At 32.4% G+C, this 15,840-nt stretch overlaps 1 protein-coding gene across 1 annotated transcript in view; it reads right to left on the bottom strand.

The window, feature by feature from the left end:
• Positions 1-1,178: 1,178 nt before the first annotated feature.
• The window catches only part of LOC107709189 (ras-related protein Rab-3C-like), a 25,697-nt gene continuing 11,035 nt past the window's right edge, over positions 1,179-15,840 (bottom strand). The window contains exons 3-5 of the mRNA XM_016513607.1: positions 10,191-10,309; positions 5,842-5,966; positions 1,179-3,110 (exon numbers count right to left, since the gene is read on the bottom strand). Of these exons, the coding sequence (XP_016369093.1) occupies positions 2,917-3,110; positions 5,842-5,966; positions 10,191-10,309 (438 nt within the window). The 3' untranslated portion in view covers positions 1,179-2,916. The remainder of the gene's footprint in view (positions 3,111-5,841; positions 5,967-10,190; positions 10,310-15,840) is intronic.

The raw sequence follows: 15,840 nt of genomic DNA on the forward strand, positions 1-15,840 counted from the left end.
CACATATCTACAGACCACACCATGTAGTTTAAGGGCTGTGTTTTCATTTTTTAACTTAATTCTACTTAGATTATTATACATCACATTGAAAGTTGGACAATCTCTAGGGACGAGAAACAAATAAAACCATTTTGAACTAGAAGATGAATCTCATGAAACCGGTCAGCAACATGTCCAGGTTATATTTCTGACCAAAATAATCAATATTTAAATTATATATATATGAATATATGAAAAACTGCTTTTTCTTTCTCTGTTTCATTTTGAGGTGAAATATAATCTGAATATTGTCATATTTCAAGAAGTTTGTCCTAGAACTGCTCTTCCTTAGAAATGTTATATTTCTGACTCAAAAATTAGAAAAACTTCCATCCATGGCCAAAGTCATTTAAGGTTTGTCGGATAAAATATTGATGAGTGACTCACTTCTGAAAATAGCTGCCCGACACATTTCCTTGGCTATTGCTGCATCATTTTACAAGACAAGCTCCAGCGAGCTTCGACCCGACTCAGGCAACAGTGAAGCGGTTTCCTTATAACATCTAAAGTCACTGAATCCTCTCCGGCCATAAGCATAAAACAAGATAAGAGCGGGGACAGCAAATCACATCCTCCACAATGTAGCTTTTTAGCCAGCAGAGAAAAACAACCGACGACAGCGATAAACAGAAAAGAGAAATGGAGAATAAAGGGCTTGGGGAAAAATACAAAATCCACTTCACCTAGAAGAACGTTTCGTTATCAGACACACGCAGTTCATGAAGCACATTTACTTTTCTTTTTCTCACTGTAAAGTCTGTTTGCTTTGAATAAATAGATAAATATTTCACTTCATCAGCGTGAATTCATTTACAATGACCAAACTAAATGTGTAGAAACATTAAATGCACATTTTTCCTCCCTGTATTGAACAGCTACTTAAATCCACAATATTATATTCATCTGACTGAGGTATATACAAACCTATATACACTAGATAGATCATGTATTCATATAGATGACGTAATCTTTAATAATCTACGGTACACATATACACACACTAGAGTTACGCAGCTGATATCACTGATGGGAAATTTCATTTAGATTAATATGGCATGAATTCCTGATCTACAAAACTGGCTGAAAAGAGTGTGTTTGTGTGTATTAATGCAATTTTGTAGGATTGCCATTAAGATCCTTTCCCTTGAGCACCTGACCCTTCACTAAGCCCCACCCTAAAACAAAATCTGGCCAATCCTACATTAGCAACTGTTGCCAGACAGGATGTCCTGTGTGATTATGTAATTATATTTACATTTTTTAAAATTTAAAATGTGTCAATTTAGAATCATCCAAAAGTATTTGAAAAATAAAATAAAATTAAAAAAATCACAGTTTGCAAAAATATCCAGTTTACGCTCATTCGTAACTAAGTTTTTATTAGATTTTTTATTTATTCGCAACTATAGAAGTGGAGTTTAGAAAAAGGTCAGTTTGATCGAGCTCTTACTCATAAAGAAACTAATTTGCAACTACGTTTTTATTTGTAACTACGTTTATTCGTAACTAAGGGGCGTAGCGAAAGGTCAGTCTGATCGTGCTCAAAGCGTTAGTTTATTCTAAACTAATTAGTAACTACTTTTTTATATGTAACTATGTGATTACGTTTACTCATAACTGCAAAATTACATATATTTGTAATTAAGGGGGTGGAGCTTAGCGAAAGATCAGTTGCTATCGTGTTCAAATTCATAAATTTATCGAAAATCTCTAGTTTATTCTAAACTAATTCTTAACTATGTTTTTAGTCGTAACGACATTTGTTAAGCCCCAACTTTGGTGGAGAATTAAAGTTAGGTTAGATCCAATCCAATAAAATTTCCAGTTTATTTTAAACAAACTCGCAACTTAGTTTTTATTCGTAACTTTAAATGAGGTTAATATGTAACAAAAGGAGCGGAGCTTACGGAAAGGTCAGTTTGATCGTACTCAGTCATAAAGGGTTCACAAAAATCAAAATTTTTATTATTAGTAACTATATTTTTATCCATGTAATTAAGTTTATTCATAATTACAAAATTACATTTATTTGTAACTAAGGGGGCGGAGCTTAGTGAAAGGCTCAGTTTAATTGTACTTAGTCATAAAGAGTTCACAAAAATCTCCAGTTTATTCTAAACTAATTCGTAACTACGTTTTTATTCGTAACTACATTTACTAATAACTAAGGGGGTTGGGCTTAGCGAAAGGTCAGTTCGGTGGTGCTCAAAGTCATTAGTTCATAAACAGCCGCTGCATGTATGTGGACGAAGTCTTGACGAATTAAATAACAGTGCTGTAAAGGCCGTTAGGACTTTGATTGACAGTAAAGAAAACAGAGTGTCAGAATGAACTAGGTACCGTATAGACGGATGTGACTCTAGTGCAAAGGTGCTGGAACAAAACAGGCAAAAGTAGCATTCGTACACAACACATTCTTGCGTCCTAGGTTCGTTTGGTCTGTTTTCACATGCATCAGACAGATGTCTTTTGCCGCTGCATCTTATCATTTTAAAAAGCACCTCAAGACCCCTGCATTGTGGCTTTATGTTTTGGAATACGAGAACTTGTCCTGTTTGAACGGCTCCTAGTGGTGCAACAGACTCACAGGCCAAATATACCAAAAACTGATGACCAAAGAAATGCAACATATTAATATTTTTCAAGCGGTTTATCCATACTGCTTTTTAAAACACTGAAAAACTGCTTGCCGTTCATCAAGACTGCATCCATGTGACAGCTTTGTTTCCATTGGGTGTAAAGGGTCACATGACTCCTGACATGCACTGATCAGATTCAAGTTGTTCCAGCACCTGTATTCTATGACATTAAAGGATATATGCATCTATCTAAAGGTGTTACAAACACACACACTTATGTTACTATGTAAACTGAGCACTAACAGGCACAGTTGGGCTGCTGTAGTGGAGGAGGGTTATCCGTTAACCGGGCCGTTCCCTGGGTGCCTGTGGTCACGGCGGGGTCAGTCTCTAAACTCTCTGACATCTTGTCGCAGATTATATCCACCAGACGCTCAAAGGTCTGCTTCACGTTGATGTTGTCCTTGGCACTCGTTTCAAAAAATTCAAAACCTGGTAGACAGAAACGACACCAAAACACAGTTTAGATGTCAGAAAACCTAGCGAGAAAATTATATTCTACATATATCTCACTTCATCAAGGCAGTTTTACTGGTATTGATATTGGTGAGGGCAATCCCACATGCATTTCAAAAAATGGGGAAAAAAAACAAAACATCTGCCAATATGGCAGAAAAACAAAACCAATTTTCATTAAGTATTATATCCATTCAATATATGCATATATTTGTTAAACATAAATAGTTAATATAACTAATATAAATTAAATACTAATGTAACAAGCAATAATATAAATATAAATATAGTATAAATAGCAATCCCAGAACATAATTCTGCAAGCTTAGTGAAAACAAATCCATCATGTCAGAAAAACAAGACAAAATGATATTGTGTGTGTGTGTGTGTGTGTGTACACACACACACACTCAGATCAGTTTGTCTTGATTTATTTTTTCACTAAGCTTACATATATACAGTGGGTACGGAAAGTATTCAGACCCCCTTAAATTTTTCACTCTTTGTTATATTGCAGCCATTTGCTAAAATCATTTAAGTTAATTTTTTTTCCTCATTAATGTACACACAGCACCCCATATTGACAGAAAAACACAGAATTGTTGACATCTTTGCAGATTTATTAAAAAAATTAGGGGTGTAATGATACACGTATTCGTATTAAACCGTTTGGTACGAGGCTTTCGGTTCGGTACGCATTACAAACCAAACGATTCGTTGGACTAATCCTATTACATTTGGAAAATACAATGTAAGCTGTAATGGAGCTTGTGGCACAAATGATGTAATGGATGGGCACGTGATAAAGACGTCGAAAGACGACGATCTTGTATCAACGATAGCCAGAGATATTGTCAAAAACATCAATGTTTGGCAATATTAAGAGGATTTGGCATTTCCAATTAATGTAGGCCTGTTACATTCTTATTTATATTAGGCCTATTATTATTATGAAGTTACTTTTATTAAATTAAAATTACAATTAATTTGCCCCGCAATAATTACTGCATAACTGACGCGCTGCGAGGATAACTATATTTAAAGCACTGACTTTCAAAAACAACCTGTTTAACATGAAATACGTTTCTTCTCATTTTTTTTTTCACTATGTACGGCCCACAAGAGAAATATTAAGGGAATAAATGAAAACAGTTAGCTATATACCGTTATCAGCATATGTTGAAGTAGATGTCTCTCGTCGTCTCTGAGAGAATATGCGGCATCAGATGCAGAATGTTCCGTTTTTACTTTCACTTTCTGCACAGTGAATTAATTGAGATTAAGATGTTCACCGGCATAACTCTTGCGCAAAGTTTGCACGTTGCTTGTGTGATATCCATTGGCTCAGCTTCATGGTTTAAAACAGAAATATTTCCAACATTGCCACGTAACCAATTACCCCCGTACTGAACGTACCAAACCGAACCGTGACACCACTATATATATATATATAGTGAAAATATCAAGGTGCCAGAATATTGATATTACACAATATTGGTTATTACTAAATATATTAAATTATTTTGTATGTATTTAATTTTTTATATTGTATCATATTTATGTTACATTTATTTTATTTATTTTTATATAAGAAATGTATTTAATAAATAATAAATAATTTGAATTAGTAATTAAATGTTTATCATTATTAATAATAATAATTATATTTAAAAACTATAAGTGTATTTTGTCCTTATTAAAGAATGACATTGTTAGTTTAGTAACATGTCACCATCAAATGATTCAGTTGTTTGCTGAGTCTCATGCGCATTTCACACAAAGTTAGGGTTAGGATATATATACAGTAGTTATGTTGAGCGTCTTAATTCAGTGACATTTCATAGCTGCTGCCTTTTACAAATCGTGACAATCCCTAATGAAATGTAATTGATTTGACGGTCTGAAAATGGCAGGGGTATGTCCTCTTTCACACCAAACATGCAGCAAGTGTTATCTATTTTCACCGTTCAACGTTAGTCTGAGCCGTTCGCACATACTGGTGTCATCCAATTATATGCGTTTAATTATCGCCCGAGTTCAAAGCTGCGATTCCCTCCATATGTTCTAATTTATGCACAATGAAGATATGCTAACATGAGAGCCGTCTAAGGTATATATTCCATCACAGTGCTCATATAGGAGCAAAAATGAGGCTTTTTTATGGACGGTGAGATTTATTTAAAGTAATTTTGTGCTGTAATTACAACCAGTGGGTCTTTGCTCAAAAATAGGTCATGTCGGTTCTGATCAGCTTAAGGATAGAAAAAGGAAAATACAAAGATAAATTTGAATATGCAATCAACAATAGAGCACAGCACAATAAACAGACTTTCAACTTTAAAAAAAAGGAGAACACACTTCCCATCCTTTGTTGATGATGTCAAAGGTTATGCATCCAATTAAAATCAGTATTTTGATGCAAATTTATCTGTAGCCATCTTGTAGGTTGCATGCCACGCTCTCATCTTCAAAAAAACATGAATAAATCTATTTAAACTAAAAAAATAAAATACAAAATAAAAACATGACAGACTGACTTTTCAGTCTCGATTTAATGTCCAATGCAAAATCTGGGTCTTGAAGCAAAACTAGTTAAAATGAAATCATGCTGCCCACCTGACTGGCTCCACAGGTCCAGAAGTTTCTAATTGGTCTCTGGAGGAATCAAACTCACTTTTTGGGATGAGGTTAGGACGAGTGAACTTACCCAGCTGCTCTGCCAGCAGTCTGCCACTATCTGAAGACACGACTCTCTCCTCTTCCATGTCACACTTATTTCCCGCCAGGACGACCTGCGCGTTGTCCCAGGAGTATGTCTTTATCTGGGTTGACCTAGTTAAAAACAAACAAGGATGTTAGGATTCACTCTTACAATGCAATTATGGCCAACATACAGGTATGCATATGAGTGAGCACCACGGCAAGAACATGCTGCATCGTGCATGGCCTATTTCCACACTTCTTGATGTATTGCCATATATGCACATGGAGGCCCAAACCTGCGGAAATAAATAAATAGATAACAGGAAAAATAATAATGGAAGAAATGGCTTAATAAACAAATGAAATTATTTTTATATTCAATTTAGTCCTAATTTTTTCTATTTTTTTTTTTACTTAATGTATATTTATATTCGTTTTAACTTTCTTTTTTCATTTTAATTAATTAATGACAATTTTTATTTATTCTTATTTATATTTATTCTTATTATTACTGTTATTATTATTTTAATAATTATTATTAATTTTAATAAGTTTTGGCCTCCATATATGCAGGGCTCCATCTTTCCGTCTGAAAACACATCGCCCAATTATTTTATACATTTTAACATAATTTTTTATTCTTTCGTTTATTTTTTCATATTTAATTATTTTTATTTATTTATTATTTATAATAATTTATTTTTAATTTCTTTAAGTTTGGGCCCCCATATATGCAGTGCATCTTCCCATCTGCAAAAACATCATCCAATTATTTTTATTCTTAATTTTTTCATTTATTTTTGTAAATTTTCATATTTGTTTATTTTTATATTTATTTATTTTAAATTTCTACAGGCTTAGGCCGCCATTCTCTTGTCTGCAAATAAATCGCCTATTTTTAAATTCTATTTAAATTACATTTTTATAATTTATTATTATTACATTTTTTTTTTTAATTGATTCATTTTAAAATGTATTTTTACAATTATTTAAAATTTCTTCATTTATTTCACTATGATTTATATTTATTTATTTATTTTTATTTTTCTGCAGGTTTGGGCCTCCACATTTGCAGGGCTCCATCTTCCCGTCTGCAAGCACATCGGCTGTTTAGAACGAATGGTTTATACACATCTCAGTTTTTAAAGGCTTGTTTTGGTGCAAATCAAAGGGGGTTCGTCACTGCAGCCCACGACACATTATAGTGTTTGCTCATGCATGTCGTAGCGATGCTGCAGAGACTGGTAAGAGTTGTTTCTGTGTTTCCCCAGCGTTTTCACATACGTCTGGTTTAATTAGGTGTCAGTTCACTGACCGCAGCTGGAGTCTCTTGAGTAAAGCCAGACTCAAGTTTCTTCTCTGAGCTCAATTCTGACGATAAGAGAACTTGTCACTAGTGCTTCGACTCTTTAGCTTGCAGAACTACAGGCTACTCATCATTTCAGGGAGTTATAGCTACCTTTTTGAAAAACTAGTTAGCTAAATCAACTGTACATGGCAAATTACTACAAAAAAGGGGTGTAATATCTTTGTAATTTTAGAACTACATGTACATTTACATTAAATACAATTACATAAATAGATAAATACAAACAAAAATAAATACAAATACAATTAAAATATTTAATTTATATTACTAAATACAGATGAACAGACGTACTTAGCTAAATATTTATCTAAAAAATATTTAAATATTTAAAAATAAAAACTTCTGGGAAAACCTATGACTAAAAGGAACCAGTATATTTATATATTTATTTTATTTATTTGTTCACTGAATTGAAGCTACTTGAGAGGACATTCTGCTCATTATTATGGGTTTTGTCATCATTTACTTTAGCATTTCTTTATTTCTATTTCGTTCTTTATTCTCAGCACTTCAGATCAGCATTAAAATAAATAGCAACTCCCATAATGCATTTCAATAAGGCTTAGTGAAAAAAAGAAATCAAAATAGATGACAGGACAAATGACAAAGACAAATATATTTTGGTATTATTATTATTATATTGCATTCAATATATTTATTAATGTTATGTTTATTCAATGTATTAATATAAATATTTAACATAAATATTATTCTAAATATTACTACAATGAAAAACAATATACAGTGGTGTGAAAAAGTGTTGGGCCCCTTCCTGATTTCTTATTTTTTTGCACGTTTGTCACACTTTAATGTTTCAGATCATCAAACTAATTTAAATATTAGTCAAAGATAACACAAGTAAACTAAAAATAAAAGGTTTTTATTATTAAGGGAAAACAAAATCCAAAACTACATGGCCCTGTGTGAAAAAGTGTTTGCCCCCTAAACCTAATAACTGGTTGGGCAATAGAATATAACTATTACTAACAATATTAGTTTTTTTTAATTAATTTAGTATATTATCAAATACATTTAATAGATGAAAATACATTTTTAGTCGATAAATATATTTATTTATTTTTATTAATGTTTTTAATTATATAAAAAAATAGAAAGTGTATTATATTCTTATTAGAACATTGCATTGTTAGTGTTACAATCAAACCATATTTAGCTGAATGTCAAGCCTCATGAGGATATGCTTTTTGCTAAGTGTTTTTGCAGTCATTTACTCATAACAGACTTTTATGGTGCCAGATCTATAATTTTTTGTCGTCTTCTTTTATTCTATAGAAAAGATTAGCATCAACATGGTGACAGAATTTGATTTCTGAGTGAACTACTACTTTAGGAAGATAACATCTGCTGATGAAGCAGTATAACTGCAAATTCACTTTCGAAGCTCTGTCCTTTCAGTAAATTCAGGTCTCATTTCTGCTTAATAACGTCATAAAGCTCAGACGTCAAGTCTTCTCGCGGTTGTAATGACTCAGCAGCTGACCCGGCTATATTCCTTCCGTTCCCGTTCCTCAGCCTCCTATCAGGATGTTCATTAGTCGGTCTTCTCACGCTAATTAAATCAACCTCTGCTCACTGACCACAGCCGAACACCCAGCTGAGCTGATCAATAGGGCGGCATCCATAAAGCCCTGAACTGAGCCCTGCTGCCCTTTAATACTAAGAGAAATTTAAATGACTCTTATTAAATATTAACCAGATGGATTCCTGAAGACTCAATGATGCCACTTTTCCTCGAAGGTCTCTTTAACTGCTCAGAGGGCCGTTTATTCCAGCTGAATTCAAAACTGAGCCGATTTACTCTCTTCGTCTTATTGTGAATGAAATATTCAAAATAAGTCTGTTTGGTAACACTTTACCTAAAGCCTTTGTTTATAATGCATGATAAAGTACTGATAATGTACATTGTAATGCATTATATCTTTTTTTATAAATAATTGCAACCAAAGTTAAAATGCATTATAATATTTGAAGGATCGTTTGTCATGAGTTTTAACATTCTAAAGGTGCAACAATAAATAGATAAATTAAAATGTATTTTAAATGTGGTTATAATTATTAATGAGATCATACAATGCATTAGGAGGTACATTACAAGGCATAATTCATGCAATAAAACTATATTTACAATGCAATGCATTATATATAAAAGCTTTAAGTTTAAAATATCAAGTATCAAAATATACCCCAAAACACATACCTATAGTCCTATACTTAAGAAAAAAAATATATATATATATTAATCTAAATAAAAATAAAAATGAATAATTCTTAATTAAAAATATAATATTAATTATATCATAACCTACATTTTAAAATTAATTTTAAAAATTAATAATGTCCTACTTTACATTATTTCCCATTTAATTTTCTGGTTCACTCAGAAATACATCAATTTATAAGTTAAAGCGGATGTGAATCACTGAGCAGAGCAAAATATTAAATATTCCAATACAGGACCAACATTTTGTTTTTTTTGGAAAAACATGCAAAAAAAAAAAAAAAAGTGTATAGTGGTGATATAAAAAAGTATATAGTGGTGATATAAAAAATGCATTGCAAAAAATTTTTTGATATTACAAAAAATTCTCCTTCGGGTTTAACAGTTTTGTTGGTCACATATCTTTAAAGTTCTGTGTAAAAACCTACTGCTATTATATTTATCCCCAATAATGAGTCACTAAAGCTCATGGTGACGTGTAATGAGATATTTCTCTGATCATTTTCTCTTTCCTTCAGGCTGTCAGACTCACGGCGTTTGTGTTGGTGAAACAATAACATACATACAGTTCTCTTACACACTGCAGTTTTGTTCTGCTAACACACACACATACAATCTGTTATGCAGAAATGCTTCAAATACTGCAGAAGCGGCCCTGCGTGATCATTGTATGGCCGTGAGGATTTGTCCAGGGATTTTGGCTGCGATCGCATCTCCTCCTCCCACACGGCTCTGGGTCACTCACCAGTCCTGCACCGCTCCAAACGACTCCTCGTTAGTGATGTCGTACATGAGGATGAAGCCCATGGCTCCACGATAGTACGCCGTGGTGATGGTGCGGTATCTCTCCTGCCCCGCAGTATCCTGGAAAATACACACAAAAACAGCTTTCTTAGTTTGGACACTCATTCGAAAGACACTTTTTTTGATGGAAGCCTATTTCCGCCACAGAATAAAATAAGAAAAAAGAAAAAAATTATTTTGAGATATAAACAGAATTGTGAGATATAAACTCGCAATTGCAAGAAAAAAGTAGGAATTCTGTGCTTATATTTGCAATTCTGTTTATATTTAATTTAATTTTATAATTTTATGTTTATATTTTATAAAACAAATATTATTATTTTATAAATATTTTTTTTTTTTCTATTTGTAATTCTGAGAAAAAAATCAGAACCGAGAGAAACAAAGCCAGAATTGTGACATATAAACTCATAATTGAGGGGGAAAAGGTCAGAATTGAGATAAAAAGTCACAATTACCTTTATTTTTTATTCTGTTGCATAAATGGGCTTCCATACTTTTCATCATAGTTCACACCAAAATACAATAGTACAGTTAACATTACAACTTACTATTGGTCATCTCTGGCATCAAAAGATGAATCAATCTTCTTTATTAATTTACTATGATTTTACAGCAGTAACTATGGTATTTTGCTAGAATTTATGAATCCTGTATCTATGACTTTTCAGTAGTTATTGGAGTATTTTTACAAGAAAATACTATTTCAGTCACTCTACTTAAACTTGCCATTGTACTTACTAGCAATTTCTGATTGAAAGTTTCTAAGTAAATTCTACACCAATTTTTTTTCCAATGTACACTGTAAAAAAAAAAATATTGGAGTATGTTTACAAGCACATAGTCTTTCTACTTCAAAATGTCATGTTTAATTCGATGTGTTACTTTGCCATTTGTTTGTAATTATTTGTGAAATTTATTAGCAATTTCTAGGTGGAAGTTGTTTCAAAGTAAAATCTACAGCAATTACAGTGTAGTTAATTATTGTATAAAGAACCTCTGAAAAGCAAATTTGACATTTCATTGAAGATATATGTATTTCTTATCATTTAAATATGCATTTAACATTTCAGCAGGCGTGATAAAGGCGAGTCATTTAACATTTAACGTCTTCCAGATTGTTCCCAAATTTAGCAGGGCCAAGGAGGAAAAGCGGAGACCTGCCAGGGGTTACCATGGCGATCGAGCAGTTCGGCAGGAAGCTTCAGTAGCGCAGGCTGGGTGGGTGGATGCAATAGAGCAAATCATGGACTTTAAAGGGTTGTATTTTACACTTTTGTAGCATGTAATTTCTCCCAGCTGCCCAGTTATAATGTTAGTCAAGGATTCTCTCAAGCATTACAAACAGCAGAATTTAGTTTAAATGACCATTCCCAGTTTCTCTGTGCTTTGTTATATTGTTATGATGGTTGTTGATCAAGTTGCTGAATACTGAATGGCTATTGATATGTAAAAGTGGGCGATCATATGTTAATAAGCTCATAATGAGCTCAGTTTCAACCCCTCCACATAAAATTATAGCAAAATGAGTATAAAAGAGCAAAGAAAATCCTGATGACACAAATCAATGTTGTGATATAAAAATGTCATATTATTTTTAGATATTATTTTTAATAACCTTTTTAATAACTGCTTTACACAAAATTGCACAAAAACACGTAAAAGTATTTATAGTACATATAAATTAAACCATGTTAAAAAATAATAATAATAATAATTGCGGGATACTAAATTGAGATACTATTATAGTTTTTATTAACAACTTTTTTTAAACGTTTTTTTTATTTTTTTTATTGCATTAGGTTTGTTTTTTATTTATTTAAATTAAATGAAAAATAGAAATGTTTTCTTGGAAACTAGCTGAAATAAATTAAAGGTACAATAGGAGATCTTGGAAAATGCTAACTTTAGCCTGATAGCACTGAAAGCGAACGTCCCACCCTCCCTGCAATCGCCGTCCAAAGCCACGCCCCCTGAACGCATTTACACTCACAGACCCTACACCTTCCACAGAATATATAAATACAGACAAATACATTTAGACCACTTAACTTAATGATTGCTATCGGGATGTGAAGAGACTTTCAACCAGCATAACAAAAAATGTTTCTGAAGACAATCACCTATTGCACCTTTAAGTTCCAGTCCAGTTTTGTTGTGTATTTTTGTCATTTTTATTAGTTTTCATTATGTCAATATAGTTTTTATTAATTTTATTTCAGTTTTATTTTTAGTTAATTTAGTACAAGTTAAATTAAATGAAAAAGAGAAATTTTTCATTGCAAACCAACTGAAATAAAATAAATTCCAGTTCTTTTTTTCTTTTTTTGTTAGTTAACGTGCACTTTATTAAATAACAAAATATTTTTTAAGGTTTTAGTTTTATTTATCTATAATAACCCTTATCACGAATAACAAAGGTGCTTTAAAATCAAAATAAAATGCAACTAATTTTACTTCTAGAGGTGGAGTACGTTAGTACATTCTGGTCACAGATTACAAAGACCATAATTTTTATCTTTACAATAATGTACACTGATCAATCAAAAAGACAGAGATGTACATGTCCATACATTAAGTCAATTTAGATTTCATATTGACTGTAAATAGTCTTCCATGGGCCACTAACACTGACCTCTAGTGTGCAGCGGACCGTGACAAACCGCCAAAACCCGAATCCTACTCGGCCCTCAGAGTGTGTGCTCTTATCTGCCACAGACAGATCCAATGAGCCACCACACACCTTACTCACTCACACACACACACACACACACACACACACACACACTCACACTCACAGATCGGATCACACACACACACACAGACCGGCCAGCCACAAAATAAAGCATCAGGCTCCATTAGGAGGCTTTATGATGATCTACTACCGCAAGCAATTATAAAATGTGCTCTGAGCGTCTCTTTATGGCTCTGTGAAAGGCTTCTGTTTGGACACACACAGACTCGAGTGGACGGCTCTAATTACCGCAAACAGAGCTGCTGATAAGAGCAAACGAAATGCAGTCGCTCCCTGAGCAGGTGCTGGTCAGACTCGTCCACGAGCCCTCCAGAGAGAGAAACATGCTCAGATTCACTGTCATAAGATACATATAACTCCTACAGTCTGCTGGAGTTTAAATTATGCCTGTCGATCAATTAAAAATGTAACACATTAATCATGATACACTGATTCATTAAATTGATCATTTACATTATTCTGACAGACCAGTAAATTACCAAATATATTGTACATTAGAAAATGTAGCTAATAAATAATCAAATAATAAAAATAAATAATGAAATAAGTATATAATTCCTGTAATTAAATCAGCATGTTAAATTGAGTCCTACATTTATTAATACATTCTAATCTAAAAAAAAAATCACTGAATAGAAATGAAAAGTAGTGTTAAAAGGCAATTATAAATGGTTAAATAATGATTAAATAATAAAAATATTAAAAAATAAATACATGAAAAAAATAATTTAATAATTTAAATAATTAAATCAACATGTTAAATTGACAGCCCTATTCTTAATATTTCTTATCCTCTATAAAATCATGAGAAAGCGCAGCTTTAGCAGCCAAATACACATACAAATATTTTTTAATTAAATAAAAACTAAAAAATAATTAAATAAACATGTTAAATTGCCATTCCTGCTTTCAGACATAAGAAAACATAGCATCAGAAATACAGTAAATTAAAAAATGATGATTAAATAATACAAATATATAAAAATTAATTCTAAAATAATAACAAGTGTATTACTATTACAATCAAATTAACAAATTAAATCAACAGTCCTACTTTTAAAATGAAAAATACAAATACAACTATAAAATAAAATAAAAATCAGGCATGAGAAAATATACTTTTAGAAGTTCATAAATAAAGTATATTTTAAAATAAATAAAAATAAAAAAATGTATTAATGCTTTAAATAATTAAATCAGCATTGTAATTGACAGCCCTACGTTCAATATTTTCCATAAAGTGAGAGAGCGCTATAAGATGTGTGAAGCAGATAGATGATTCATGCGAGTCTAATGCAAGCGGAATAGCTTCATATCCGACACACGTAATGCTAGTGAAGTATGACACTAATGTGAGTCAGCGTGAGCGGAGAGACGTCAATGTTAAAACTGTTCAGGGAATTAAAATGATGACCTTTCAGACATAAGAAAACATAGCATCAGAAATACAGTAAATTAAAAAATGATGATTAAATAATACAAATATATAAAAATTAATTCTAAAATAATAACAAGTGTATTACTATTACAATCAAATTAACAAATTAAATCAACAGTCCTACTTTTAAAATGAAAAATACAAATACAACTATAAAATAAAATAAAAATCAGGCATGAGAAAATATACTTTTAGAAGTTCATAAATAAAGTATATTTTAAAATAAATAAAAATAAAAAAATGTATTAATGCTTTAAATAATTAAATCAGCATTGTAATTGACAGCCCTACATTCAATATTTTCCATAAAGTGAGAGAGCGCTATAAGATGTGTGAAGCAGATAGATGATTCATGCGAGTCTAATGCAAGCGGAATAGCTTCATATCCGACACACGTAATGCTAGTGAAGTATGACACTAATGTGAGTCAGCGTGAGCGGAGAGACGTCAATGTTAAAACTGTTCAGGGAATTAAAATGATGACTACGGGTAAACAACACCACATCAAGGCAAAACAGTAATACAGTAACTAAAACAGAGAACAAAATTACAATATATTAAGTCGTGAACATGTTTGGAAACAAGGAAAACTGGCTTACTTTAAAATCATTATATCCTTCATTTCACTACCTCTAAAACACCCATTAGATGCTTGTAATAAACGTTCTTAGGGCAGATTTGGTTTACGCACGGCCTTTTCTGTCTCTGACTCAGTGGTTCGCAAAGAAAAGGCTGAAATGATGTTCTCTAAAAGACAGGGAAGATGATGGAGTCATTACTGTAACAGACTCAGATGTGAGACTGGTGCTGTTGAAAGGTCAAGCTGTCAAAAGCACAGTGAATTATAACGGAGACCATGGGCGACATTTGACTCTTGAGTCAGGGGGGGCAAGGAAAAAAAAAAAGCAATAAATAAATAAAATAAAATAAATAAAAGCAAAATATTTTTGTAACACGGATGTAAGCATCAAAACAATGCACTACCGTATTGCAACGCATCAAAGCAGTCAATACAACACAGTCAAGAATAACGTAAAGAGGTTGCCACCGTTTAGTAAACTGTGGAGCTGACTCTTGCTGCTGAATGGCGATGCTTCCCATTTGTCATGGCCTTTCATTTTAACCAGAAATGTGCACGCTGCTTTTCTGATGTTCACTGAAGTTTTCCTTGTCTTTTCCCCGTGTCACTTGAAATGTGTCTGTTTTGAATCGTTGTTACCAATGGCGAGACACGGCGAGGAAATACGATCAGTTGTGGGACTATATTCTACCGTCCGTTACTGGAAATTAAATTAAATTACTGGTTGATATGTCCCGGTCTCAATAAAGTTTACACATGCGCTGTCTGTGGAGGTTTGGCCAGGACCGGTTCCAGAATTAAATCACTCAGGCTGCTTT

Source organism: Sinocyclocheilus rhinocerous, unplaced genomic scaffold (genome assembly GCF_001515625.1).
Source record: "Sinocyclocheilus rhinocerous isolate Xijiao unplaced genomic scaffold, SAMN03320098_v1.1 scaffold101, whole genome shotgun sequence".
Lineage (NCBI taxonomy): Eukaryota > Metazoa > Chordata > Actinopteri > Cypriniformes > Cyprinidae > Sinocyclocheilus > Sinocyclocheilus rhinocerous.